We start from the raw sequence: 14,740 nt of genomic DNA on the forward strand, positions 1-14,740 counted from the left end.
AAAAATATTATTTAATTCACTCATAATATTGAATGTTTTATTTAATAAGAATTTTTGTAATTCACAAATAAACATTAAATGTATTTAATAAATAAATCTAATGAATAAAAACTGAAATGTATTTATTTTAACATATCCTTCGAAATACTGTTAAATATTTTTATTATATATACTGCTAAACTATTTTAACTCAGAGTAAGTACTCTTATCTTTTTGTACAACTTTGTACAAAGTTGAATTTTTTTTCCTTTTCAAATGCAGTGAGCAAGTTTAAATCGGATTCACAATATTCTACCCAAACTACATTCTTTGAAAGACATGATTAATCTTTATTAGACAAAGAAAAAATTGAAGTCATTAAGTTTGAAATAATTCCGTTGTGCTTGTATCGAAATGTGAAGAAAACACGCTTTTCTCTGTCTGTCATTTCTTTATTATTCGATTTTGTTATCTGTGTTTTAAAGGCCGGACACAATGACTCTTTTTTATACCGTGATGCATTATCTGCATCAGAACTTTATTTTTTAATTACATCTTATGTATAATAAAAGACTTAAAATTGTTTCTAGATAAAGAAAAATGGATTTTATTTTCTTAAAAAAAAAAATTTTTGTGAAATAAGTACGAAGGAAAATACATAATCACTTTGACATAATTTTTTGAAAAAAATTTATTTGTTTTTTCATCACCAAAAATTTTTTATTTCATATCTTAGCAACCTTAATAAAAAAAAATCAGCATAAGAAATGCATAGTGTGATTTAAAAAAAAAAAAAAAAAAACAATTCTGTATTTAAAAAAAATCTTGAGTATAACTATTTCAATACTTTATTTGACGACAAATAGTTACAATGGTAAAAAGCTTGGAGAACGTTGCACAAACATCGTTTAATTAAAACAAACGTTAGTAAAATCGTGTAGTAAGCCAATTTATTCGAAGCAATACATAATTTATTCATACTACATATTTATTCATGATGAATGACTAAAACTCTGTACTTACCACCGAAATTAGTATCCTAACACTCTCTGGCGAGTGACGCGCAAACCAAGCTTTGTTCGTTCAGTAGAAGCGGCCGATGAACATGAAGTTCTAAACCGACGGACGTTAAAGCTAGCTGCTATTCGATTAACTGTAAGTATTTCTATATACTGATAAAAAAAGCTCGATTTACCGACTACGGAACACGCACGCGTATGCCAAAGTGCCCTCATCTAGAAAGCTTGAAAGCTCTACTTTTATTTTATTTTTTTTTTTTTATTTTGCTCGAATTCATCCGTATGAAATGTTTTAACAATGGTAATTAATGTAATTCATGCAACACATTATGGTTCAAAAGTAAAAAATATTTAGCAAAATCAGACACAACATTTTGACTTCATTGTCGTGCAAGTATATATTGTGTACTCGTCACAATTAAGGTAATTCAAAATGGATAAGGAAAAATCAGTTTTGTTTTGACGCCTGTAAGGAAATCTTTTTACCTTCAGAAGCTGACCGTAAGACGCGAGGTCCTGGCTACAAGGATACTTTGGACCTATACGTTTTGTCAAAAGTCGATATTGCTCGAATGTGAAATGATAAAAAATATAGAATAAAATAATAATTCAGCTACATTGACAATGATGATATGCTGCAGAAATCAACAACTATCTTTGATTTTCATGAGTAAATTGGTTGTTTGCTGAGAAAATCGATAGGATTTATGAATCTTTGAACTCGCTTTCCTTTTCGTATAAAATCCGATTAAAGCTCAATTAATCTCGGATATTTCGAAACAACGATGCATCTTCATGTGAGCGAACCGTCATAGTCGCTCAATACCAGCAAAAAATTAAAATAAGACCAATGTTCTTATCATATCTACTGATTAAAATATATATATACGAGTAGAGCACACGTGTGAAGGAGATATGTATACTTTCACGCAACACCACATACATAATGTACACCCATGCATAAAGAGTTGCGTTGCAAAACCTGCAGACAGCGCGGCGTCGCTCCAAAAAGAAAAAAAATTGCAAACGAGCCACCGACTGACTCGCCTACTCACCCCCTCTCATCGCCTACCCTTATTTATACATGCATATACATGTATTCCGTACTCAAAATGAGGACTCCGTTCTCGAGGGCACGCGTTTGATTCCAGAAAAATATTAATGTAAAAGTATCAAAATTCTTTATAGTAAAAGACGCAATGAAAATCCATAACTTTCCAAAAATATAAAACATCAATTTTTCACTTTATGTTTACGGAACGCATGCGCTAAGCGAAAGATAGTAGACAACACATCTCTCACGTATCTGTCAGAGTATCATGACGCATGTACGAAACATGTCTAGCCGTAGTTGTAAGAGTGCCAACGCGATCAGAAGTAGAAAGATATAATGAATCAGCGTCGCGTCGCTGTATTATATCATAAAATCCACAAGTCCGACGCGCTCCGAAAATTACAGGGAGGCAACAAAGAAAGAAGTGTGTATATATAGTCGTAGTGTGGGTGTGTAGAACCTATTTCATCGTATATGTACATAGATTCACCACCACCGTGACCGCGCGAGAGTGAGTTGCCTCTCTACAGTAGACAGTACTCCCCCTCCCTTCTTTTTTCCTTCTTTCATTGAAAGAGCCGCGGAGCGCAACGGCAGATGTGAAAGTCCCTGCAGTCGGTTCCTTGCGCCGTAAGGCGTACCTTGTGTGTATATATATATACGTACATAATGACGTACCATTAGAGTGCTGGGGGAAAAAGGAGCAGGACGCATCAGCCGAGCGCGAAAAGTCCATCGCAACAACAGCAACACCAGCGAGCAGCTGCTGCAAGCATTGGCTCGAGGATATAAATACCTATAGCAGCCTATAGGGTCCTAGACGTCATCATGGAGGTGCTGGATCCGAGCGTATCTCGGGACGACGCGCCACTGTGTCTCAACGATGCCCTGCAAAAAGGTAAGGAGCTATCCCATGACGCATGTATACAGTTTTTTATACGATGAGACTCCTCCGTCGTAGGAGTAGGCGTTGTTGTATTATCTCGTTTTATCCGTTAGATCGCAGAGATAATTGTTACACGAGCATTTCTAATGTTTCTCGGTGGCCGTTACTTTATCCCAGGGCAGTTGTCAGTGGGGAAAAATTTGGTTTTCGGGGATGACAGTTGTCGACAAGTACAGGCATATGTGCACGTACAATTCTTCGAGGCGTCGCGCATGGGAAGCTCTCTAGGTATATATGTATACGGTGAGTAACGGTCCACGATATAGCCGTACAGCGCGGATAAAAGGATCGAAGCGAGTATAATGGTATACAACGACTTTGTGCGAAATGGAACGCGTATAAAATCAAATCCTGTCGTTTCTATTGGGATCGGTAAAAGTATCGAATGCGGCCTTGAAACGAACAATTTTCACCTCGCGATCCTTTGGAGTATTTCGGATGATGAGGTAATAAAGGCAGTTTGTTTTGTCGGACGAGGATTACATTTACATCCGCCTACTCTTTGACGAATTGCGTTACATGTATGTATATATTTGCGCAGATGTCAGAGTATCTACTTAATTATACGGCAGTTGTATTAATAGTGATCGCATCTGTTCGGAGGAGGAAAAAAAAAAATGCTATTTCAAGGTCTCGGGGATCTCGAAAAACGTAAATTCGAGCTTACGCCTCTGAAAGTCGTTAGAAACGCAAATTCGATTATTCAAATTCAATGCAAACCGTTATCCAACATGATACTCTGCAGCTTTCGTGTGCGTAATCAAACAGCGTTGGAGAGTAAATTTTTTTTTTTTCTTTTTCTTAAATGCTGGATAAACCGATGGAAATTGACTATTATTTCTGTTCGAGGTACGTCATGATCGTGGGACAAAAAGAAAAGTAAGCATTGAGGTCGAGTTGCATCCGGTCCCACGCTAAGCTGTACGAGTAGCTCCGATGTACAATATTATTCGCGGAATAAATAACCACGGCCCGCTCGGGTGTCAGCGGTATCGTGGAAATTCAAATCTTCATCGCGACACTTTCATTCGCCCCGTTCGTAAACGGAGATCATCCCGCGCTCTCGTAATTCAACACAGCTCTTATCTCCTCATTTTCTTATGTCCCTATACTTGCGCCAAGCAAAACAGGGGGAGGGGGGCTCGATTTTAATTACCAACACGAATGGATATATTATATACCTGTACGGCAATTAAATAGGTGGTTTCGTCACGCGCGCGCATGATGAGGGGCTCGAAAATTACAGGTGGTTAAATAATCATCGTCTCGGATTTTTTCGTGTTGTGCAAGATCGCGCGCGTTAATAACTAATTTTTGTAACAAACTTGAAAATCTTGAAAATGAAAGAGACTAGCCGATGTTGCCGAGTCGATGTGTTGTTTCCGATGATAAGAATTAAATATGAGTCACGCAAGTGCTTGTAATATCTTTGTGAGTACATTTTTTTTTTTTTCCCTAACGTAGTTACCGAACAGAGGAATTTTTTTTCCATTCTTTTCCTCTTTTACACTTCGAACGTGATTTTACAAAGTGTTTGTTTTTTTTTTATCATTATGAATTTTTGGCGCATGATGAATTCTTTGGAAAAGAAAAAAAAACGTGTCACTTGTTTTGGTTTTACTTTTTTTTTATCTCCAAGTCGTAAAGATTATTCGCAAACGGCAAGTAAAAGACCAAAGATTAGAAATGACCAGAGGCATTGATATTTTGAAACAAAAAAAATTGCAAAACGCGAAGGAACAAAAGCCAAGCGAAAAGTTTTAGTTGGGATCTATATCTGTTTCACAATTCAAGTAAGATAAACAAGCGACGCCATGTGTTGTATGACAATCGGCTGTTTGCGGAAACGGAGAGTAGAGTCGTTTATATATCAACAGGCACACGTATTTATATATGTTACATGTGTATACACGTTTTATTACAAATATAGATAGATACAAAGAACGAACGTATTGCATTTCCAATAGATCGGCATCAATTATGATCCAAGATGATGAAAATTACCTCGATGATCATTCGAGGAAGGGATGAAATATGAATGATGTATGGGTATTTTCTTTGCAGTTCATCCGCCAGGAACTCCGATATCGGACAGCCGGTCGTGCATAAAATCGCGCCAAATTTTCGGCTTCCTTGGTTTTCTCGGCTTCGCCTTGGTTTACGCGATGAGGGTCAACTTATCGGTGGCCATTGTATCGATGGTCAACCAGACGGCCATCCCGCACACCGATAATCAAACCGACATCGACGAGTGCGCCAAAACCACTCCCATCAACTCAACTTTCGTTCCGGTACATACATCATTGTTATTGTAATATTTCAACAGAGGAATGAAAAAAAAAAAAATAAATAAATATCAATGCTTGTGTGTTAAGAGCGCGGGCGAATTCGCGTGGGACGAAAAAACGCAGGGCGTCATCCTCGGGGCATTTTTCCTCGGCTACGTCATGACAAACGTACCGGGTGGAAGGGTAGCCGAGAGGATAGGCGGAAAAATCGTCTACGGCTTGGGAGTTTTTTTAACTGCCCTCCTGACCGTGGTGAGCCCCTTCGCTGCCTACTGGGGCCTGTACCCGTTCCTGGTGATTCGCATCGCCGAAGGTTTTACCGAAGTAAGCGAAAAAGTATATAAAAACCTAATTCAACGCAAACATGTGTGTTAAATATTTTCTTTTTACTTCAAGGGTGTTACTTTCCCGGCCATGCACAGTATGCTGGCCCACTGGGTCCCGCCGCTCGAAAGAAGCAAATTTGCCGCTCTGGTGTATGCCGGTCGGTGCAGCCGTACACTCGATTAAAATCATTCGAAGCGGGAGCAATAATGTACCGTACGTTGTAGGTGCCAACTTCGGGACCGTCATCTCTTTGCCGTTGAGCGGCTGGCTGTGCTCGTTGGAACTGTGGGGCGGCTGGCCGCTCTCGTTCTACCTGTTTGGCAGCCTCGGAATCGTGTGGTACGTGTTTTGGCTGCTCTTTGTATTCGACACGCCAGCCAAGCACCCGCGCATCGATCCCCAGGAGAGAGCGTACATAGAGTCCCTCGTTGAGACCAAGGAAGGCGTGAGTACACCCTTGAACTCTCATAGAAACAATCTCCCGATCGCAATGAAATAACTTTTTTTTTCCTCCCGGTATTTTAAAATTAAAGGGCAACACCGACGTACCGTGGCTGTCGGTGCTCACGTCGCTTCCCATGTGGGCGATAGCCGTAACCCAGTGCGGCCAGTCCTGGGCTTTTTACACCCTGTTGACCGAGCTGCCGACCTACATGGACCGCATCCTGCACTTTGACGTCCAACAGAACGCCTACCTCTCGGCCCTGCCCTACTTGACCGCGTGGATCGTAGGACTGGTGATATCGAGTTTCGCTGACGCCTTGCTCGCCCGCAATCTCATATCACCCCTGAGGTCGTTCAAGCTGTGGAACACCGTGGCCTCGCTGGGACCGAGTCTGAGCTTCTTGGGAGTCATCTGGGCCGGCTGCGACCGGTTCACCGTCATGATGATGCTGTCCGGCTTGGGCTCCCTCTACGGCGCCGTATACGCCGGCAATCAGATGAACCACATCACCCTGGCGCCCAGGTACGCCGGCACCCTCTACGGCATGACCAACGCTGCTGCCAATGCCTGCGGCTTCCTCGCCCCCTACATCATTGGACAGATCGTCAACGGACACGTTAGTATACATGCATGTTTCACACACATCACGCATGATGTACTGCAAATGATAAACACACACCTTTTGTTTTACTCCAGGAGACGCTGGCGCGTTGGCATTTCGTTTTCCTGTTGGGCGCGGTGATCAACATCTGCGCCAATTGCTTCTACCTGCTGTTCGCCTCGGCGACCGAGCAGCCCTGGAGCAAGGGCGGCAGTTGATGACTGACGTTGAGAAGGAAAGAGCCGTCCGGCAATCCGATGTGCGACGTGCCCTTGGATCGGCTAGCTCTCAACACTTTTTAGTTAACCAAACTATTTTTTTTTCTACGCAATACCACATATATAGTTTATGAATAGTTGTTCATTGCTCCAAAGTCGTATACGTTTCTGTGAGTTATCTCCACGTTAGATACGGTTCCTTTTTTTTCACCAGATGAGATATCGTAGATTTATCAGTTCGTTTATTCCAAAGGAGAATTGGTGCAAATTGTAATTACATAGTTTAATTATGCAAAGAAAGGGGTTTGTTTCCCTTTATGAGATTGGACAGAGTCCGATCGGTCAAGTTAAGTATATATACAGATGTCGAGGTAAAAGGCGGACTCGAGTGCTGACAATATTTCGTATTATATAAAAAAAATCGCCGCTTCGGCTCTCTGTTTAGCGCGATCTTGTGATTACTGTCGTGTCTACGACCTTTTTTCACTCAAGTATTCTCTGAGTGCTCATTTTCTATTTTTTTTTTTTTTTTTCAGGCAATTTTTATATTTGTGATATAAATAAACATATTACCGATCGACGGCTCCTTCGATGAGTCGCGAAATATACTCATGCTATGAATTACTTTTCGTATCTTGCCTGCAAAATGTTTACAATTCGCGTAACGTTTTCCAATCAAAGACGGTTACGAGTTGATTTTGCAAAATACAAATACTACTAGCACAAGGCGTTTTTTTTTTTCAAGAGAAACGTTAGTTTTTTTTTTCAATAACTGTCTTTTTGTGCTATTCAATCGTGAAATAGCATTAAAATATTCTTAGAGGAATTAACACGATGATTAAGCTGTGAATTGATTTAATACTTGGTGCAAGAAATACAATAATATAGCTTTGCACACATATGAATTTGATAAAAAAAAAAAATCTTAATGAATGTTATTTTGAAACGTACACAAAGATCTACTAATATAGTATTCAAGTACATGTTGATGTGCAGTATTAATAAACTTTATGCAGTAAAATGAACTTTATATAAAAATAGTGAGTCTTGCTGGAACGAGATTCAATTATTTTAAGTAAAATATGAAACAATCGCAACGTTTACATATCAGACGAAATCGATTATATTTTTGGTAACTGAATTAGAATTTTGTATGTAAATGAAAATTAATTGACCCAGTTCTAAGAGAACAATATCAATTACATAAGTTTCTTTACAGTTTATCAAAATATGAATAGAAATGTATAAAAATATTCATTTCCATATAATTTTGTATAGCATTATAACACATTCCTACAAGACCATTCAATGAAATAATTTTATTTTAGGTAATAGCTTAATAAATAGTACAAATATTACCAAGAATTTTTAATAGTAATTTTGAACACGCGTGGATAAGCTCTAATTGTTGTAAACGTTGTTATTGACTGTACGAAGACTGAAAGATTCCGAGAATGTGTTTCTTTTCAAAGTTCTTCCTTAATGATTTGTGAAATATACAAAAAATATCTGAAAAAACCGAATGCCTTATGAGTGTGAATTTATTTGTCTAAGATAGATAAAACAGCTGTTCTTGTGTCTAGAAAAAATTATATGTTTGCCATGTTACCAAACTATATATACCACCTGGCTATTTATTAAATAATAATATATGTAATGGAACCCCAAGTTGTAATTCATAGTCTTTAATCTTCAAGGTGCATAGCAAAACATGTCGAATTTTTGCATTTATTTGAAACTGTTACATACCAGGTAACAAAATTTGTGGAATATATGTAAAAACTGGATTTCATAAGAAAAATTTTTATTTTTTCAAGCTGATTTTGTTTGGTTTTGTGACTTTATCAAAACGAACTGTCTCAATAAGGATAATCAAAAACTGCTAGCTGGTGAATTCAGTTAAATTTATCGTAAATGAATATAAAATAAGTCAGTAGAACTAAAAATCTCTATATACATCAGCTTTAAGGCTTTATAAATTTTAGTGTGTATCAAAACGTATAAAAATTTCACATTATCTATAAAAATGTTACGAGCCTGTCTACAGGTTCTCCTTCTTAGCAGTCAATTCAAATATCATTTCTCGCATACGACTCAAGCTATGTAGTTCATTTGACAGTTTCTGTACAGTTTCTTCCTTTTCAGCCAAAGCTTTTTGATAGTTATGACATTGTTGAGTCTGCTGTTTCATTTCCAAATTAAGAGCCACGATGTCTTTTTCTTTTGACTTGATTTCTTTATTTTTTTCTTCAATGATCTGAAAAATTATAACGGATATGTTAAAACAATATAACTAAGTGAAAATGTAAATTCTAGGAATAAATATCAACGGATGACATGGCACCTGGTCTTTTTTATTCACACTCTCTTGCATTTTGTGAAGTAACTTGCTCATTTCTTGATTTTTGGCACCCAGCTCTTTGAGTTCAGTTGCCGATTGATGAACTTCGGTTTTCAGTTCTTTAATTTTATTTAACAGCAATGGAATTTCTTCGTTCTTCACTTCCAGTTCTTTTATGTGAGCTGCATAAGCAGTTACATGGTTTTCTTTTTCAATTACAATTTTTTTCAATCCTGTGATTTCCTGCAAAGTTAAAAAAAAATTTTTTTTAATCGCATCTTTCCTTTAATAAACAAATTATATACAATATTTGACCAACTACAAGCATACCTGTGATTGTGCAACGTGCGTTTTTTTCGATTTCTCTTCCATTTCATGAAGCCTTCTCATCAACCCAATTTTTTCAGTTTGCATTCCTTCTAAACACTGCTGGGTATTAAACAACACCTGATGTAACTGGCTGGATTGTGCGACTAGCTGTGCTAATCGGTGCTGAAGACTAGTAGCGTGATTGGTAGCTGCTTCCAAACTTGACTGCATGGCTCTTTCTGCATGTCTCATTGCAGCCATCTACTTTCAAGAAGTAGATTTTTAAACTTTGTATATTACTCTTAACTATTTTATTAGCACAAAAAATATACCTTGTACTCATAAAGTTCCATAACAGCTGATGTAGTTATTTCTGGTAATTTATTTTCTTCGAAAGCTGCTTCAAGTTTGGAAATAAACGTGTCAAGTCTTCCTTCTTGAGCTAGTGAAAACAACGGCATTACATCATGTGTTGTTTGACTGTTGGTGAATGTTTCGGAAATTTTCGTCACGCTCGTTTTTTCCTGAACTAATACTAATGGTTCTAGCTCTGTCATACAATTGGCAACTGCAGATAAACTGAAAGAAGGAATTCATTTTTTAGTACGAACCGCAATTGGGCTTTTAAAAATACCAAACTGTATATTTTTAATATTTCTTACCATTCTTTCGGAAATCCTACCGTTGAAGTCAATTGAAGAACTTTTTGCTTAACTTCGCAATCACTAGTATATAAAGCAGTAGCCAATATCATTTGTATCTGCTTTTTACGCAACAGTTCTGTGTACATCTCCAGCCAGTGAGTGTTATTGATTGCTAAATCAGCTATAAGAGACAAGGCATGAACATAAAAATTCGTTGATGAATCCTGGAAAAAAATTTCAATGTGAATAAATTAGTCAATTCAAAGTGTAGATTGGAGGTACCGTGCTTACTTGAAAAAGATTTCTTGGCTTCTCGATGATGCTGGAATCGTTACTGCATTCAAGTACCTCCTTCATTAAAATACGCATTTTCGAAATCGAAAAAACTTCCAGGACTTGAGTTCTAACTGATGGAGTTTTCACTAACTCTTGAAAAAGTTGCATGAGTTCTGTCAAGTTTTTCTCAACTTCAATCGTACTGCTTTGACTTCTATCAATCCCATCCATATCATCGTCCTCTTTAATTAATAATGTTAATACTGAAAGATCCAGCGCCTCTAATACTTCGGCACTGCTTTTCGACCTCCGTGAATCACAGACGATTGTTCTAATCAGGGCCAATGCTTTTGAACTGACCTGCATGAGAATTTACGGATTATTTTAAATATTACTGGATCACTGAAAATTATTCAATAAAAAATTTACACTTTCTGTAGTGACCCACGATACGGCTGTCTTAACAATTAATGGATACAATTGTACCAGACACGATGCTTGCAATTTCATCAAGGAGTGTAAAAATTCCATAACAAGTCCAGCACATTCTCTGTTGGATACATCTTTCAAGGTAGCCAAAATATCAGTGACATCTTTGACATAGCTAATTAGAAGAGAAGAAATTATGTTACCATATTGTTAATTTATTTTATATCCATGTAAAAACTCCAACTTACTTTGAGTACGTCAAAAGAACTGCTCTGAATCGTTCGTTTTGTCTGATATCATCGAAAAAATCAACAATATGTCTGAGCAAGAGCACGTCTTCTTTTTTCAACGTTGGAATGATATTTGTAAAAGTAACCAAAGCAACATCTAAAATGTACGAATCTAAAATATCGGAATTGGCGTATTCTAAAATGATCAAAAGTTTGCAACACTGCACTCTGATGTTAATGTTTTGTCCTCTTGTTTTCACAACGCTCTGTAGAAATGTTTTCGTGTTAACACTGCGCATCAATGCATACACAGCTGGTAAATTTTTGTAACACAAGTTAACTAATACGCCAAGAGACAATGAAATAACTTCTTCGTCACTAGACTGAGTTATCCATTGTGACAATGTAGTCATTAAATATGGCAAGTGAGCTTCCTGCCAGGAAATTTTTATTCCATAAGTCAATTCTTGAAACAACTTCAAAACTCTTATTCTTTTTTCAGAAGTTAGATTTGCCTGGAAAAACAATTAAATATCACAACATAGGAAATGTTTGTCAAATCTTCATCAGCAAAATGTAACAATACCTAAATGTTTTTTTACCTCTAAGAGCCTTGTCAAAATAGATGCAAACTTGTAAGTGTGAATAAGCGCCTGCCTGGCCGCTGGGTTTTTACATGCAGTTTGAAGAACGTCAATCGTACTCCAGATCAAACTAGACCTCGAGCCTAAGCTGTTCATCAATTCGTGTAGGCTCACATAAAATGCTGCAGATATACTCGTTCCTGGATCAAAGATGCTCAGATCCAAGGAAGCACTTAGAGCCTGATGCAGAAGAACCATGAACATTAAAATGAAAACAAAGCCATCCAATTTGGTCAACCTACCCCAAGATTTCTTTGTATCACTGATCCGGAGGCTTCGCTCGGATGCTTTGCATACTCCGAAGCCGCGGAAATAAACGCCCTGACGTACTGGTGCTTCTCCATGGTTGATTAATCAACAAGTCCCGTCCACACAGAGGAATTTCGATCGAGTCAATAATTTATCAACAACGGCATATCATCCATCTAAGTGAAACACGTCGAGTCTTGTAGTGCGCCAGTAAACAAAACCTGTGCGGACTTTCAGAGAGCCTGCTCCAACTTTCAAATTAACCACTCTTTATTTGCACGCGAGATCAGACACGAAGTGTATTATGTTAACGCGACTAATGAAACTGTATATAAACAGGACAAATCAATCGAAGTTTAGCGATGAAATATAAAATAAAGGGAGAGTTAAAGAGGGTTCAATACTTTTTAATTCTACTCATCACACGCGGGACGGAGGGAAGTTGTCTTTCAAATCTCCACCAATGGCTGCTTTTCCCTTGTATTGGGTGTTTTCCGCAATCGTCACCAGCAAGTATAATTTAAGGTTGCGCTCTACGCTACCATCAGGTCGGTAAGTCAACTACCTTGAATTAACTGGCGCTCTGTTCCGTAATCTGGCCAGTTAAAATGGCAGACGACAGTCAACAGCGATGAAGGCCATCATGGCCAGATTACGGAATATACTTATTACAGCGCCAGTTTAATTCAAGATTAAAGGTAGCTACCTAGTTGACTTACTGACCTGACGGTAACGTAGAGCGCAAATTTAAATTACTTGCTGGTGACGACGATTGCAGAAAACACCCCAAGCGGCGTTACCACCACGACCTACGTATAACTTTACAGCCTCTGATTTTATCATTCTGGTAAAGAGAGCACGGTGTAATATGTACGTGAAGTTATGTGTAGTAATTAAAGAAATTACTACTAAGTAATGCCATGTGGTCGATTTTATTAAACCATATGAATATCTCTATTTTTAGAGGTCGACTTTTAAGTAAAAAATAGATTGTAAACTTGCCGCAAACAGCACGAACTACGTCAACTTTTTATTATCTATCTGCAAGATTAGTTGCGGCTGGTTTGTAACTAATAAAGTGACTTTACTGTAAGTAGCAATAGTTATTTGGATCAGCGCCATCTAGCGGTCTTTATTTTTTGGCCAAAAGTGGCTCCTAAAATTCTCAATCAGAGCATTTAGGATTAGAGCCATTTAGTCAATTACAAACCAGCCGCAACTCATGATAAAGCTATAAAATGAAAAAATAACAATATATGTGTTTTAGGCGGCAAGTTGACAATCGATATTCTACCGAAAAATCGACCTCCTATGTGTTTGTACTTTTGAAGATAAATTTTTAATCATAAGAAATATTGTTAACTTGCCGCCTAAAACACACGTATCGTTATTTTTTCATTTTATAGCTTCATCATGAGTTGCGGCTGGTTTATAATTGACTAAATGGCTCTAATCCTGAATGCTCTGATTGAGAATTTTAGGAGCCACCAATGGCCAAAAAATCAAGACCGCTAGATGGCGCTGATACAAATAACTATTGCTATTTACAGCAAAGTCCCTTTGATTATTATAAACCAGCCGCAACTAATCTTATAGATAGATTATAATAAGTTAACGAGGTTCGTGCTGTTTGCGGCAAGTTTACAATATGTCTTTTACCTGTAAGTGGACCCTAAAAAGTACAAATATTCCACTTATCTTATACGGCTTATAAAATCTACCATATTTACAAAATTACAATACTTTGGACCTTTTACCATTAACTCATGGAAGCACAGCCCTTTAACTTTATAGTTTAAATAAACAATCAATTTATATAATATGTACATACCAAGATTTGTTACAGAAATCTTGAACAATGATTAAATAGATACGTAAAGTAATAAGTCCAAAAGAGACAACTAAAGAAAAAAAGTTTAAAAAAGAAGTTCAGTTACACAGGAAGAGTCTCCTAAAAATGGAGCATTGGATCTCACTTAATTTAAATTGCTTTACAATTTATCTTTTACCTAAAAATCGACCTCCAAAACTATCAATATTCTACTTATCTTATATGGCTCATAAAATCGACAATATTTATAAAATTACAATACTCTTGACCTTTTACCATTAACTAATGAAAGAACAGCCCTTCAACTTTAGATTTCCAATAAACAGTTAACTTATATAATATGTACATAACAAAATTTGTGTTACAGAAATCGTAAATCACGATCAAATATACACGTAAATTAATCAATCGAAAAGAGACAACTGAAGAAAAAAGGTCTTAAAAAGAAGCAGCCACAGGAAGAGTCTCCTAGGAATGGAGCATCGGATCTCACTAATTGAAAAATACATTTATTACAGAGATGTAAATATTAAGTGTTACAAGTAAACAAAGAACCCAACCTTCTCTGATCAAGTCATCAAGTGAGATCCAATGCTCCATTCTTATATGAGACTTTTCGTGTGACTGTGCTTCTTTTTCAGGCCTTTTTTCTTCGGTTGTCTCTTTAATGGACTGATTAATTTGTGCTTACATGAGTTAATGGTAAAAGGTCAAGAGTATTGTAATTTTGTAAATATTATCGATTTTATGAGCCATATAAGATATGAAGAATATTGATGTAAAAACTTGCCGCAAGTAGCATAAAGAATGTCAACTATTTATTGTCTATTCATAAGATTATTTGCGGCTGGTTTATAACTAATAAAGCGACTTTACTGTAAGTAGCAATAATTATTTTGGATCAGCGCCA

General features: G+C 37.2%; 2 protein-coding genes across 3 annotated transcripts; one reads left to right on the forward strand and one right to left on the reverse strand.

Annotated features, from left to right (window-relative positions):
• Nucleotides 1-2,582: 2,582 nt before the first annotated feature.
• Nucleotides 2,583-8,133, forward strand: MFS10 (major facilitator superfamily transporter 10). Its single transcript, XM_014360121.2, has 7 exons — nt 2,583-2,950; nt 5,063-5,289; nt 5,374-5,610; nt 5,683-5,770; nt 5,838-6,058; nt 6,147-6,674; nt 6,755-8,133. Exons 1-7 carry the CDS (start codon nt 2,881-2,883, stop codon nt 6,875-6,877), a joined length of 1,494 nt encoding a protein of 497 aa, XP_014215607.2. The 5' UTR covers nt 2,583-2,880; the 3' UTR covers nt 6,878-8,133.
• A 531-nt stretch (nt 8,134-8,664) lies between these two features.
• Nucleotides 8,665-12,463, reverse strand: LOC106644550 (uncharacterized). Of its 2 annotated transcripts, XM_089592564.1 has the most exons (11): nt 11,993-12,463; nt 11,709-11,930; nt 11,125-11,621; nt 10,877-11,051; nt 10,463-10,807; nt 10,190-10,395; nt 9,860-10,106; nt 9,549-9,788; nt 9,381-9,461; nt 9,222-9,293; nt 8,665-9,134 (listed from the first exon to the last, which is right to left on the reverse strand). In XM_089592564.1, exons 1-11 carry the CDS (start codon nt 12,092-12,094, stop codon nt 8,919-8,921), a joined length of 2,403 nt encoding a protein of 800 aa, XP_089448690.1. In that variant the 5' UTR covers nt 12,095-12,463; the 3' UTR covers nt 8,665-8,918. The 2 variants fall into 2 exon arrangements, with proteins under 2 accessions (XP_089448690.1, XP_014215606.2); XM_014360120.2 differs by having other exon boundaries at nt 9,222-9,461.
• Nucleotides 12,464-14,740: the final 2,277 nt, after the last annotated feature.

This window comes from Copidosoma floridanum, unplaced genomic scaffold (genome assembly GCF_036245765.1).
Source record: "Copidosoma floridanum isolate Cflo_tuat_1 unplaced genomic scaffold, Cflo_Japanese_pri ptg000019l, whole genome shotgun sequence".
NCBI classification, from domain to species: Eukaryota; Metazoa; Arthropoda; class Insecta; order Hymenoptera; family Encyrtidae; genus Copidosoma; species Copidosoma floridanum.